This window comes from Urocampus carinirostris, chromosome 3 (genome assembly GCF_059441175.1).
Source record: "Urocampus carinirostris isolate Australia breed hairy pipefish chromosome 3, RoL_Ucar_1.0, whole genome shotgun sequence".
Lineage (NCBI taxonomy): Eukaryota > Metazoa > Chordata > Actinopteri > Syngnathiformes > Syngnathidae > Urocampus > Urocampus carinirostris.
In genome coordinates this window covers 22,846,094-22,860,901 of record NC_142351.1, presented here as the reverse complement: position 1 = coordinate 22,860,901, position 14,808 = coordinate 22,846,094, and the positions used below count along the sequence as shown (strand labels likewise).

General features: G+C 38.5%; 1 protein-coding gene across 2 annotated transcripts in view; it reads right to left on the bottom strand.

The window, feature by feature from the left end:
- Positions 1-1,020: 1,020 nt before the first annotated feature.
- Positions 1,021-14,808, bottom strand: part of hdac6 (histone deacetylase 6) — a 25,409-nt gene continuing 11,621 nt past the window's right edge. The window contains exons 18-29 of one of the 2 annotated variants that reach the window (XM_088331122.1): positions 14,671-14,799; positions 13,378-13,546; positions 10,790-10,995; positions 10,526-10,718; positions 7,061-7,210; positions 5,624-5,801; positions 5,235-5,374; positions 4,973-5,158; positions 4,710-4,829; positions 4,471-4,617; positions 3,118-3,246; positions 1,021-3,028 (exon numbers count right to left, since the gene is read on the bottom strand). In XM_088331122.1, coding sequence (XP_088187248.1) covers positions 2,960-3,028; positions 3,118-3,246; positions 4,471-4,617; positions 4,710-4,829; positions 4,973-5,158; positions 5,235-5,374; positions 5,624-5,801; positions 7,061-7,210; positions 10,526-10,718; positions 10,790-10,995; positions 13,378-13,546; positions 14,671-14,799 — 1,816 coding nt within the window. In that variant the 3' untranslated portion in view covers positions 1,021-2,959. The remainder of the gene's footprint in view (positions 3,029-3,117; positions 3,247-4,470; positions 4,618-4,709; positions 4,830-4,972; positions 5,159-5,234; positions 5,375-5,623; positions 5,802-7,060; positions 7,211-10,525; positions 10,719-10,789; positions 10,996-13,377; positions 13,547-14,670; positions 14,800-14,808) is intronic. The other variant, XM_088331123.1, reaches the window with a different exon arrangement.

Below are 14,808 nucleotides of genomic sequence, written 5' to 3'. Positions count from 1 at the left end.
AGAACAGCTTTTTTCCATCTTCGAAACATTGCTAAAATTAGCCCTATGCCGTCCCAGTCTGATGAGAAGATAAAAATTCATGCATTTTTTAAACACCCGTCTCGATTACTGTAATGCACTACTCTCCGGTCTTCCGAAGTCCAAAATCAAGAGCCTGCAGCTGGTACAAAATGCTGCAGCGAGGCTTTTAACTAAGACAAGAAAGTTTAATCACATTACCCTGATTTTATCTCATCTGCATTGGTTCCCTGTTAGCTTAAGATGTGATTTTAAGGTTCTGTTGATAGTATACAAAATAATGCATGGACTTGCTCCCTCATATCTTTCAGATTTAATTTCCCCCTTTGTTCCGGTCCTGAGCCTTATCTCTGAAAATGCTGGTCTACTAGTGATCCCAAGAACCAAGAAGAGATCCACAGGTTCAAGAGCGTTCTCTATTTGGGCCCCAGTGTTGTGGAATACTCTGCCCCCTGAGATTTGGTCTGCAACCTCAGTGAACTGTTTAAATCCAGGCTTAAAACGCACTTCTATTCTATAGCTTATGAATGACCTTTATTTCATGTTGACAATTGCTGTGTATTATTTGTTATTGCAACATTGGTTGCAGCCAGGTCATCCTGGAAAGGGGATTACCTCATGTGCAGTCCCTTCTCAAGGTTTCTTCATTTATATCATGTTGAAGGTTTTGAGTTTGAGGGGAGCAATTGGCAGAGGATGTGTATGCCTATGCCTCAAACATGCAAGACTGTGAAAAATATAAATTTTGTAGTTGTATTGAAAAATAAGTATCTTAATACCGTGATATCCGGACTATAGAGCGAACCTGACAATAAGCCGCACCCCCCACTTTTGAAGTGATTAGATACTTTTATACTTACACAAGCCACACCTCTGTATAAGCCGCGTGCGCACGCATTGAATCTTGGGACACAATCACAAGTTTAACCCAGACTAGGCTATAAATTCCATGATTGTTTTTTTTGTTTGTTTGAACAAATTTATTGCCACTAATAACAGCAAACAAACAATGTGAGGTTTGAACAACCCTTCTCGACAATCTTAACAGCAATCAAGCATATTCACAATTTCGTTATGTAACATCTTTGTTAGTGTCAATAGGTCCGTCCAGGCCAAAGTCGATTGTTTTTTTGGTCTGAACAAATCCACCGACACCAACAGCAGCAGATAAACAATGTGAGGTTCGGACAACCCCTCTCGACAATCTCAACAGCAATCAAGCATATTCACAATTTTGTTATATCTGACAGTATAACGTGACAGTATGACGTTTTAACATTTTTTTTCTGACATTTTCAACACCAATTAAACAATTTCAGAGTTATTATCGACACTTTTAACATTCACAATTTCCTTATATCATGTTCTAACAATATGAGGTTTGAACAATTTTTATCTACACTTTTAACATTAGTTAACCAATGTGTAAAGGGCTATACTATTGTGCAAGGGCATAGCTCTGTCTTTTCAAATGGGGGGGAGATTTTGTAGAGGTTTATTGTTCTATATTCTTTATCCATTATCCGTTATCGGTCAAATCATAATGCACTACGAAGCCAAGAGGCCGAGACACTTCCAAGTAGTAGACAATCTTAGAACCACAATCTGCATCATGAATGGAGAATGATACCCGTTATTAACGTATGATGCAGACTTGTAAAGTCCGGGTCCCGTTGAAAGCAATCCAAGGAAACAAAATGTATATTTCCAAAGTTAATGGTGGGAAAAATATATATCTACTATTGTCCGCTGCGACAACAGACAGATCTACCGGTAACTCAGCTTTATTCCACTTCCCATCAGCCCGCGTTTGCTCCGCCCCTTCTTTTTGATTCACTCGTAGAACACATAACAGAATAAATCTCTAAAAAAAAGCATCCCGCAAATCTGAAATTCACGGTAGATTGTCCTCAACTTCCACCTCATAAATACCACCATCATTGTCGGAATGTACCTTTCCTCTACAGACAATGTATGCATAAACTTAGAGTTTGCAGTCTTTCCTGGCGCACATATTCCATTACCTTTTATACTCCAACGCCGCTGGTGGCCGTTAGAAAAATTACATAAATTGGCCGCTTCACTGAATTAGCCGCAGGGCTGAAAATTTGGGAAAAAAGTAGCGGCTTATAGTCCGGAATTTACGGTAATCTAAAAAATGGTTATTCAGATTTAGTTACTGCCAAATTTTATTGCACTTCTTTTCAGCGCACTTACAACTTAAGCCAGACGCCAAGAACTACCCTGTAAATATTTTTACATATTTATCCTGAAATCTCTTTTAAGTCCTTATTACATGTCTATTTGTTTTTTTTCCTGGAGAGCCATGTCTAAGCTTGTTGCAAACGCTGCATTGTTATGAATGACAATAAAGACAATTCTATTGTGATCAGAATACACCCAGAAAACAGGTTTATTGTAATAATAATCAAGGGGTGGCTGGCTGGTAACGGTATGTGGATGGAGGAGCACCTTCTTTTATTATTGTACTTTATGACTTGTGATTTTGAAAGCAGTACATCGGGCACTTAAAAAGATACAAGTGATCTGTGTGTGTGTAAAAAACACTATTGCACAACTAATAGGCTTCTCCCTGTTGCAATACCAACAGTCTCCAATAGGTAAAAGACAAAGTTACGCAGTAAACCCATGACACAATGCAGTTCCTCTTTGGCGAAACTTCTATAACAGGGATCATTGTTCGGTTGTATAGTATTGCATTCATCAGTTTCGTATTTCTCACCAGTTATCATGTAAAAACAGATGTGTTAAAAAAACAAAAAACTTTACATGTGCCGTGCTAAGATATGTGGTACATTTAAAAAAATAATACAAAGGCGAATTTAACTTACAACCTTCAATAAACAAGAGTTCACTGTAATACATGATAAAATGTGTAAAAATCAAATAATAGATTTATCATCTCCTCATCCTTGTTCTCCTAACTCCAGGGTGGGATCTCCATTCCAAACTTCGCGCTGTGGGCAGCGTTCTTGGCCTCAAACACAGCCTGCACGACACCAACGAGGTCGCACGGTTAATTGATCACGACAGCACTAAGCTAAACATCGATCCGTCGGTCAGACAGCAGGAACTTACCTGGTTGTGCACGTAAGCCTCGCATATGTAGCACCACACAGAAAGGTCGCAGAAGCTCAGCACAATGGGATGCTCGGATGTCGCGCCGTGCGCTACCATGTGCTCGTTGACGTAGCGGCCGCATGCCACCTGATGCGGGGAACACGTGTGCATTATTAGATTACATATGAGAATGTTATTAAAAATAGTTTCTTAACCTTTCGTGAACCACGTCAGCCTGTTTTCTTTAACCAGAAAAAGGCACATTACCCCTGGCCAATATTTCCCAAAAAGTACATTTCAAGCTGCAGTTTATCTAATTTAAATTTAAGATAAGCTAGAACAAGGGTCTCCAATGTGGTGCCTGCGGGCAGTAGGTATCCCCTTGAGAACACCTAAATGGCTCACGATCAGGTTAGGAAAATAGCTCACCAGTGATGGGTCATGGCAAGTCAGCCCTATTTTATTCTAACAATTACAACTTGGTAGTAACTATAGTAACAACAAAGTAATAACATAAATTATTATTTTAGTCATGTGTATTAAACAGATGCGCTTTTCAACCTAATCAGTAATAAATAGTAGCTCTTCAAAAAGGTTGGTGACTCCTGGGCTAGAATGTAGCCAAAGTTAGCAGCGTACACATTTCTTATTAGAGTCTTCAATAGGGATCCGATTTTTAAAGGCTAAAATGCCAGAGGGAGTAGGATAAATCGTACGGGCATTTAATTTAAATGTAATAGTTCCTTTATTTGAACCTTTTATTTTTGCTATATTTTTACTTCTTGTGATTAAGGACTATACAAGAAGCATGACTTGTCTTTTTAAATAGCAATCCCATATACCAGGAGAACAACCATTCAAGCTTTTTTGACCACTAAAATAAAAACCGAAAATAATCTAAATATTTTGAAAATTAGGGTGCAGTTTAAGCACCAAACAATATTTGTTACCAAAAATATTTACCTGTACGACCTCTTCTTTAGATAATTGTGAAATAAGATTATAGATTAGAGACTAATTGTGATTAAGGGCTATACAAATAAAAATGAGTTGACTTGACTTGACTGTCACCCGCTGGATAAATAAAAACATCAGTTACTCTTCTAATGACTGGATGTTCATACAGAGTTGTCAGCAGTATGCTCTGTGAGAGTATCTTTTAATTATTTGTTACTAATTACATTAAATTATACCATTTTTAGGGGCATAAGGGCTCATGGCTCAAAAGTTCAGAAACACTGATTTAAATCTAGTATTTTTTAAATTATATTAAAGATAATGGCATAAGAATCGTGTGATTTAGAAACATTAACTTGAATAACATAATATGATTTTATAAATTCTTCATCCATCTATCCATGCATCCGTCACCTTGTAGCAGGTGAGGCAGATCCAGTTCTCGGCCTCAGAGGCGCAGTCCTGACAAGAACTGAAGACATCGATACCAGATGAGGGCAGGGGCTTGATGGCATCGAGATGAGGACACCAAGAAAGAGGGTCTACCACATACATGGGGGCCTGAGGAAAAAGAAAAAAAATACAAACACACACCAAAAGATGTTCTGTTTAGGAAATTCCAGATCAATATCCATCTCAAAGTCATGAACGACCATCTGAACTCCACATGTCAGCTCCAGCGTTTCCTCTTGCTTGGACCAACCGCACGCTCCCTCCAGCTCTGGGTCAGCATCTCCAAGGTCAACATCTGCTTTTGTGGTGACGTCAACGACCTCGTCCAAACAATGAAACACAATTTTGGCAGGAATTAAGAAAGTATTACAGCAAAACAATACGAGTAAAAATTGTTGTTAGCTGTCATTAAAAGAATAATCTAATGATAACCAGCAAGGAGCCTGAAAGGTTTTTAACTCACTGCTGCTGACTGCGAGGTCTCTGCTGATTGGCTCTGCTGGTATTGAACTTCACTTGAATCGGCTTTGGATTGGTTCTCCTCTGACATCACTTCACTAGACTCCAGCTCCGCATTGAGGGGGTTGGTGCGTTGACTAATGTCCAACCCGGCTAATCCTTGTGTGAGTTGATCCAACGTTGAATCTACCTGATTTATCCCAAACAATGTCATCAACTAAAAAGTGCTTGAGTTAACATAGATGTGGAAATGATTGTGCTCTTACTTCTGTGCCCTCCAGTCCCATATGGGGTGTCAGGGACTTGTCTGGACCGCTCTGTCGTGACCTCCTGCCTTTGCCTTTTCCACTGCGCCTCTGATGAGCGCTCGGGGTAGATGTACCACAGATACGCACAGATTTTGGGACTTTGAACAAAAGGATAGTTTGAAAGTCAAAAGAAGAAAGAGGATTAAAACAAAACAAAAAAATAAAAAATAAATAGCTAAATAATAATTCACATCATGCACAATGTTTCAAAAGACTTGGCTTTGAATATTAAAAAAACAAAAACAAAAAAACACATTCTATGGATATGGATCTGGACACATACCTATCCCTCGAGCCAAAACCAAAAAAACAAACTCACAACTGGCCCCTACATGTGAAGTACTCACTGTTTATCCTCAGTGACTTCCAGTAGGGGGCATGATGGCGGATAACCTCGTTTATGGTTGCCACAGCTGCGGGAAGGGGTGGCGGGAGAGGCGTCTCTAAGGAAGGAGGTGGGTCACCGAGCAGCACGCTCGTGCACACCGCCATGGAGTCGGAGATGGAATTCAAGTTGTACCCACCCTGTGACGCAATGCAACTAGGTTAGTCAGTTATTTGATTTTTTAACCAATTAATATTAGTCAGCGATATTATATTTTTAATGTATATACATTGACATGCACAGCATACCTCTAACACTATACCTGCCTCCAGGGACCAGACAGTTTCAAAAGCGCAGCCATCAGTGTCCAGTGTAGTGACTTTTATTTATCTATAGCTAATATAAAATCCTATAGATAACTGTAAGTTTGTGAGATCCTGGCAGGGGAACGGTCTAGGAGGAACAGGGGTTATGCTCCATCGGAAGCAAATATTGTACATTTTAAATTCAAACGCATCTATCTGGTGATTTTTTTAGAGCAAAATCAAGAAGCTAGATCTATCATGGATGTGTACCTTTTTAAATCATCGAATCCTAAATACACTAGTTATGAAAGGCAATGCATACCAAGAAGGCGGTTGACTGATAAACACAATGGCGTTTGCGATCATTTATATAATGAGAAATCCTATGCAAGATATCACCTCTCAATGATTCCAAGAAAGGTAAGAAATCAGCCAGGAACTACACGACAGGAGTTGATCAATGACCTGAAAAGAGTTGGGACCACCGTTTCCAAGGTTACTGTAGGTAATACACTAAGACGTCTTGATTTGAAATCATGCATGGCTTAAACCAGCAAATGTCAAGGCCCGTCTTGAGTTTGCATATGACCATTTGGATAATACAGAGGAGTCATGGGAGAGAGTTTTGTGGTCAGATGAGACCAAAATAGTATGTTTTTGTAATAATTCCACTAAGCATGTTTGGAGGAAGAAGAATGAAGAACCATCCCTGCTGCGAAGGGTGTTTTATCTCTGTTATCACTGCCAAAGGTGGCCCAACTCGCTATTAGGTTTAGGGGGCAATTACTTTTTCACATAGGTCCAGATAGGTTTTGATTATTTGTACCTGACTAAATTGAATCGACATTTCAAAACTTTATTTTTTTCCTTGGGTTGTCTCTGTGTGTTAAATGTAGTTTAATGATCTGAAACCTTTGTGTGTGTGAAATTTGCAAAAAGACAGAAATCAGGAGGGGGACAAATACTTTTTCACGGCATTGTATAAAAATAAATACTTTCAAACAATATTCAGTACGTTTTAGGGCCCTTTCAAAAAACAAAGGTGCTGCAGAGAGGGTGAAAAATTGCATTAAAACGGTGAGTCTAACTTATAGAGGAAAAAACGGTCATCTTTTGTTTAAAAGCCATAACACCCAGTTAGCTTCATTACTCACCTCCAGTATCAGTAAGACTCTCCCACAAGCCAATGACATCAGCATGTGTGTGAGGTGGGCATAGCCCTCAGGTGTCACGCGATAACCACCCAGGGGGTCTCCCCGAGCTGCGTCGAATCCTGCCGACACCAAAACTAGACTTGGATTGAACTGTGAAGAAAGGCAGGGCAATCTTTTAGACAGCTACATGAAGCAATTATTAGTAATGATTGAAAACTAATTTAGTAAATTGGAAATCTAGATGTCGGTATCTTATTGTGTCTTTGGTGGTTTAAACGATATAAAATCTAAAAGGTGACATAGGATAGAGCAGTGTTTTTCAACCTTTTTTGAGCCGGGGCACATTTTTTTACATTGGAAAAATTTTGCGGCACACCACAAACCAAAAATGTTATTTAATAACACTGAACAGTATGTTTGATTACAATATAATTTATAATACCCCCAGTTTTTACAGCGCAGACACCTGACAATGACATAATATTTCCAGAAAATGATTGATAAATGTTTTACAAAATTTTACATTTTAAAAAGTGACATTGGATAATTTCTCACGGCACACCTATCGATCTCTCACGAAGAAGTGTTTGTTCTTAGGTTTCAGTGTATAATAGCATATTCAACTATATATTAAAAAAAGATTTCTGATTCATAGTGTTTGCCTTCCATGTTCTTTTTGGAACGTAACCCCCATGTTGGACAAGGGTTCACTGTATACAGTGCATCCGGAAAGTATTCACAGCGCTTCACTTTTTCCACATTGTGTTATGTTACAGCCTCATTCCAAATTGTATTAATTTAATCTCTTATCTCCAAATTCTACACAAAATAGTCAATTATGACAAGGTGAAAAAGTTTTTTTTTTTTTACCTTTTTTGAATTTATTAAAAATAAAAAAATAAAAAATCACATTTACATAAGTATTCACAGCCTTTGCCATGAAGCTCAAAATCGAGCTCAGGTGCATCTTTTTTCCACTGATCATCCTTGAGATCTTTCTACAGCTTAATTGGAGTCCACCTGCAGTAAATTCAGTTGATTGGACATGATTTGGAAAGGCACACACCTGTCTATATAAGGTATCACAGTTGAGTGTGCATGTCAGAGCACAAACACCAAGCATGAAGTCAAAAGAACTGTCTGTAGACCTGCGAGACAGGATTGTCTTGAGGCACGAATCTGGGGAAGGATACAGAAAAATTTCTGCTGCTTTGAAGGTCCCAATGAGCACAGTGGCCTCCATTATTCGTAAATGGTAGACATTTAGAACCACCAGGACTCTTCCTAGAGCTGGCCGGCCTTCTAAACTGAGCGATCGGGGAAAAAGGGCCTTAGTCAGGGAGGTGACCAAGAACCCGATGGTCACTCTGTCAGAGCTCCAGCGTTCCTCTGTGGAGAGAGGAGAGCCTTCCAGAAGGACAACCATCTCTGCAGCAATCCACCAATCAGGCCTGTATGGTAGAGTGGCCAGACGAAAGCCACTCCTTAGTAAAAGGAACATGAAAGCCCGTCTGGAATTTGCCAAAAAGCACCTGAATGACTCTCAGACCATGAGAAACAAAATTCTCTGGTCTGATGAGACAAAGATTGAACTCTTTGGTGTGAATGCCAGGCGCCATGTTTGGAGGAAACCAGGCACCGCTCATCACCAGGCCAATACCATCCCTACAGTGAAGCATGGTGGTGGCAGCATCATGCTGTGGGGATGTTTTTCAGCAGCAGGAACTGGCAGACTAGTCAGGATAGAAGGAAAAATGAATGCAGCAATATATAGAGATATCCTGGATGAAAACCTGCTCCAGAGCGCTCTTGACCTCAGGCTGGGGCGAAGGTTCATTTTTCAGCAGGACAACGACCCAAAGCACACAGCCAATATCTCAAAAGATTGGCTTCAGAACCACTCCGTGAATGTCCTGGAGTGGCCCAGCCAGAGTCCAGACTTGAATCCGATCGAACATCTCTGGAGAGATCTGAAAATGGCTGTGCACAAACGTCTCCCATCCATCCTGATTGAGCTTGAGACTTATTGCAAAGAAGAATGGGCAAAACTGCCTAAAGATAGGTGTGCTAAACTTGTGGGATCATATTCAAAAAGACTTGAGGCTGTATTTGCTGCCAAAGGTGGATCAACAAAGTATTAAGCAAAGGCTGTGAATACTTATGTAAATGTGATTTCTTAGTTTTCTATTTTTAATAAATTCAAAAAAAGTAAAAAAAAATTTTTTCACATTGTCATAATGGAATATTTTGTGTAGAATTTTGAGATAAAAGATTAAATTAATACAATTTGGAATGAGGCTGTAACATAACAAAATGTGGAAAAAGTGAAGCGCTGTGAATACTTTCCGGATGCACTGTACATGCAATTTACCTTATATGCAGCTTATCAAATACATAAATTAGCATTTGTTAGTATAGTGGAACCTCGGTTTTTGAACGCCTCTCAGTTCGGACAAATCGGTGTTCGACCAAAAATTCCGAGAAATTCTTGCTTCGCTGTTCGGTCAAAAAATCGGAGTTCGAACGCCGCTACGCTAGGGTGCGATGCTGAGCGGCGTACGGGTGTTTTAGCCCCTAATTATGCCTCCGAAGAAGTCGGTGCACGCAGGACAGGTGAAAAAAAAAAACAAGATGTTCGTCCAACTATTGCCTTTAAGAAAGACATAATAGCTAAATATGAAAGAGGTGTACGAATTTCCGATCTTGCTAGTGAATACAGCATGGCTAAATCTACTATCAGTACGATAGTAAAGAATAAGGAGGCTGTGAAATCGAGTGATGCGGCTAAGGAAGTTAGTGCTATAAGTTTTGGAAGAGGTTGAAAAACTTTTGAGGATTTTTCTCTCCCCACCGTCCACCACAAAGGTAAGAAATCCTATTCATAATCCCTTTTTTTTAATTTTTACACGTTCATGTTAGCGTAATCTTTCGTACGGAAGATTACGCTAACGTGAACGTACGATTAGCCTGGGTTAGCTTTATGTTTACGTTCTTGCTAAATATTCAGGGTGTTGGAACGGATTAAAATGATTTTACACTAACTTTTAATGGGAAAAACGATTTTCCGTGATCGACCAAATCGGTTATCGAACAGGGTTCTGGAATGGATTAAGGTCGAGAACCGAGGTTCCACTGTAATACATTTTGTATTTAACTTTTTTTACCTACATACACAAGCTTTCTTATTCAAACCTCATTAATATATTTTTGTAAGACAGAGTAGAACAATATGAGTCATTACAGTTCTCCAAAGGTAACTAACTTGTTCTGGTTTAGGAATTTTTTCTTATTCTAGATCTCAAATAAGAATAGTGGATTTTTTCAAGGAGAAAGATTAATCTATATGAGATTGTATTATTTTTTTAAAGAAACATACCTCACATTTGATTTTGATTTGATTTGGTGGTATTTCAAATACCTCAATGATAAAATCAGGTTTGTGTCTGTGTGTTTGAATGCGGTCACCTCTGTAGCAATGGGCATGACAACATGATGGAAGGCAGCAAGGTATTCAGCATCTCCCATTCTCCCACCGCTCCACGCCACATTGACATTAAAGCCGGTCCCCTGAGCCACTCCTACTCTGTCTGGAGCGGCGTCCTCCGAGGAGGGGAAAAAGGTCCCGTTGTCATAGCGATGGAGGGAGATGTAAAGGACGCTGGAGACAAGAAGCCAAGCCAACGATGACCTGATGGACAGGTGAAACATCCGAGTGACCTTACAGCTTACCTGTCGTCATCCTCAAACATGTGCTGTGTGCCGTTGCCATGGTGAACGTCCCAATCCAGGATTAATATGCGTAGGGGTGCATGCTGGGAAGTTTTCTGCGCGTAACGAGCAGCGACAGCCGCTGTGTTGAAGAAACAAAATCCGCATGCTGTGTCTCTCTCAGCGTGATGACCAGGGGGGCGCACAATAGCTACGCCGCTTCTCATCTGCACACACAATCATACAGGATGAATCGGTGTATAAATGTGGATGTGAATGACAGCTATCTTTAGACTGAATGTGTCCAAACAATGACTAGGGCTAGTTTTAAAGCTCGTTGATCAATTTTCTCGGTCAACAGCTCGTACTAGAGTAGTATTTTCTCCTAAAAAGTGAGTTTTATACATTAACCGTTGGCAATCTTTAAAGTAAAACCTCATAAAACATTAGATAAATGCTTTTGCAGGTTTAGCATTCATTTTTTATTGTGTTAATACATACATCACATTACATAATAACATTTCAAAATCGACAAATACAACTAAAACAAGCAAAACATTAAATTACTGGCTTTTCTGTCATTAACTTTCTGTTACTAACTCATTAACAAAATTATTTCGCCCCCCTATTCCACCACTCTTAGAAACAGAGCTGATGATGTTGATGAAGAGCCGACCTAAAAGTACAGTGATACATAGCTTTTCTTGGCAGTCAATGACAAAATTCTCAACATGATGAAGTCCAAAGAAGCGTGAAAAAAGTTTAGGGAGGAGGTCATTTCACTTTATCAGTAAGGACATGGATATACAAGATAGGAGGGACTAAATATTTCAATAGACACAATTGGGAGCATAATCTGTAAATTTAAAACGAAAGTCTTTATGAAAACGCTATCCGGGCAAAATACTGAGCAATACCTGAGGTTAGAGGTAGAGAACTACAACAGGACCTGTCAGAAAGAGCTATTCAGGTTTCATAACACAGAATAAAACACACACTGCGCAATGTTGGAACACCCCACTGAAGACACCAAAGCACAAGAAAAGTCGACTCCAGTATGCCAAAATCATTGTGAACATACCACAAAATGTTTTGGAATACAGCACTGTTCTCTAGAGTCATGAGACTAAACTGAAACTTTTTGGGCCAATTGATCAACAGTATATGTGTAGGAAAAAAATATGCCTATAAAGAAAAGAGCACTCAGTTAATTGTAAAGCATGGTGGGGGTCCGGTTTTTACTTTTTCAGGTACAGGGAATCTGTGTGCAATGTACTGTGAATTCAGTACACTAACAGGAAAGCTGAGGTTTAGGAGATGTTTGGCCATACAACAGGGCAATGATCCTAAGCACACAGTATTGCTATAAAAGAAGGCTGGGAAATCTCATTGAAAGTCTCTGGTGGGGCTTGAAGAAGGCAGTTGCAGTATGCCACTACACAAGCCCAAACATATGAATAAACTTGAGGTATTTGCTGGTCAGTAAAGGACATTATTGTTGCAAAGGGACGTTTGACTAAGTACTAAAGTTATGCATAACTAAGGAGTTTAATTTTGTCAACAAAGAAATAATAAAAATTACATTAATTGGTACATTACAAACATTCTTGTTGTAAATTCATATATATTTCTTTATTTGATGTGTCATTAATGAATATAATAAGCAAGATGAAAAATATGTCAAACTTGCAAAAACACTTATCTACTGTAAAATGTAAATATTTTTTAGAAAAACTATCTGTTTTTTTATTTACAAGCAAAACAAAGGTGGATGCAATTCGGCTATTTTGAATGTAGATTGTTAGTTTAGCAAACAATTATCATTGTCATATGCACAGTAAAGAATCTCATTTCCCTGCACAAAGAAAATTCTTACTTTGCTGTCCACACAGTTACCGACATAAAAATTGAAACTAAGAAACTATATACATGTATACATAAAAGCATATAATGATTATTTATTTGTAAAGTGTGTCATGATTAAACTCTTTGACATCATTGAGGAAATTATTATTGACTTAAGGGTGGACTCTACAACAAAGGTCGGCAACATTTTTGAAGCGGAGAGCTACTGTATATTTGTGTTACTGTCTATCAAAAAGGGCTACATGTTTGATATGCATTTCTAAAATAACATATTACTCCTATGTTGTTCTTATTAGAGGTTAAAATAGCCTCAGTCAACCACTTTACATCATGCCAATGAGAAATACAATTTCCTAGAAAATCACAGAGCTTCCCTCGACCTTCTGCTAGGTGCCTTGTTCAAAATACTTTTATGGGACCACTTTAAATTGGATTGATCACATTAAAAGAATATGTAAATCTCAGTTTGGCTATTTAGTTCTCTGGCTGTGATAAAAAATACAAAAGTTTGCAAAACCACTTACTTCAACCAGCACCTGTTAAATAGGCTTGGGGCCAGCTACAGTGATAGTCAAAGGACAATACTTTTGCCACACAGTTCTAGGGTTCTGATTGTTAATCTTTCCACACAGATAAGAATGTCTTTAAGCTGGCACCATGCAGTCACAACCCAGGATTTCAGGCCCAAAAGACCATCGTGCGGGTTTAAGAGAGTCTATTTGAAATCTTACTGAAATTGGTACCTGTCCAGTCATGATGTGGTCCACAGCATTGAGGCAGCTTCCTGCAGCCAACAAGGCTGCCTGGAAACTTTGATTGTTGATGTAAATTGAATTGAACTCCTGTCCCAGTTTGTGCAGATCTCTGCTTTTCATCGTCCTGGTAGATTTTATTTGCCGGATGTGGTCCATGCTACAAATAGACAAATAAAACACTGATTATGTTTACCAACAGTAGCGGAATTTGAACCTTTTTATCTATTAAGTTATATGATGTAACGTAATGTAACCTGTAACAATTACTGCACAATAAACATATACATTATTATATACAATGGGACCTCGCTACTTTGTGGTTCCACGTTCGCGGGTTCAGAGCTTCGCGGGTCTAAAAAATAATAATAATAAAATAAAATATTAAAAAATAATATATATATATATATATATATATATATATATATATATATATATATATATATATATTTTTTTTTTTTTTTTTTTTTTTTAACCATTTTTGAAGGGGTGTCGCTACTTCGCGGATTTTCACTTTTCGCGGGTGGTTTTGGTCCCCATTATCCGCGTTAACTGAGGGATTACTGTATATACACATATACTGTGTATACAGATATACATATATACATACATATATACAGACATAAATTTATACATACACACACATATATATATATATATATATATATATAGTTTATTATTAATTAATTGCCCAGCCTTTCACAAAGAAAAAAAAAAGAAAAAAAAAGAAAAAGGTATAAAAGAAAGAAAACAGGAGAAAAAAATAAAAAGGAAAAAAAGAGGAAAATAAACCATCTGTTTTTTAGTTCATATTATGTCAATTTAAAGAAAATTTATCCAACTACGATTATTTTAAAGCATGCATGTTTGTATCATAGGTAACTGTAATTGAACTCATCTTTAAATCAATATGTTTTTTCAAAATGAATTACTTTTTACCACCAGGAAGCGCTTAATATTACATTTTGTCCCATCTTATTCTGATATCAAAGTGGTGACCTCGAACTGTCCTCCAGCGGGCCTCAATTGGCTCCTGAGCTGCGAGTTTGACACAGCTGCTCAACGCATAATTAGCCACGCCATCGACTTTGACTGGTTGACTGTTTGTCTACATTTGTTTACCGATGTATAATGACTGGGTGTTTGGTAAATCCATTCAAAAATTGGTAGGATACATCCATAGTTTACACATATGGTTTGAAAACTGGCAAATAAGACTCTTCCAATGGTTGACCTTGTTCCTGCTCGGATCTTATGCCCCATAACACAGTCACTCTCACATACGTGTGACACATGGCAAGCTCCTCATCAGTGGCAAAGCGAGCTGGGACACGCTGACAACGTTCCGCTAGTCCAAGCTGTTGATGCTTCGAAAATATCTTGAAGATTCTCTGAGGCTGTTCGGGATGATGCCTGCAGACA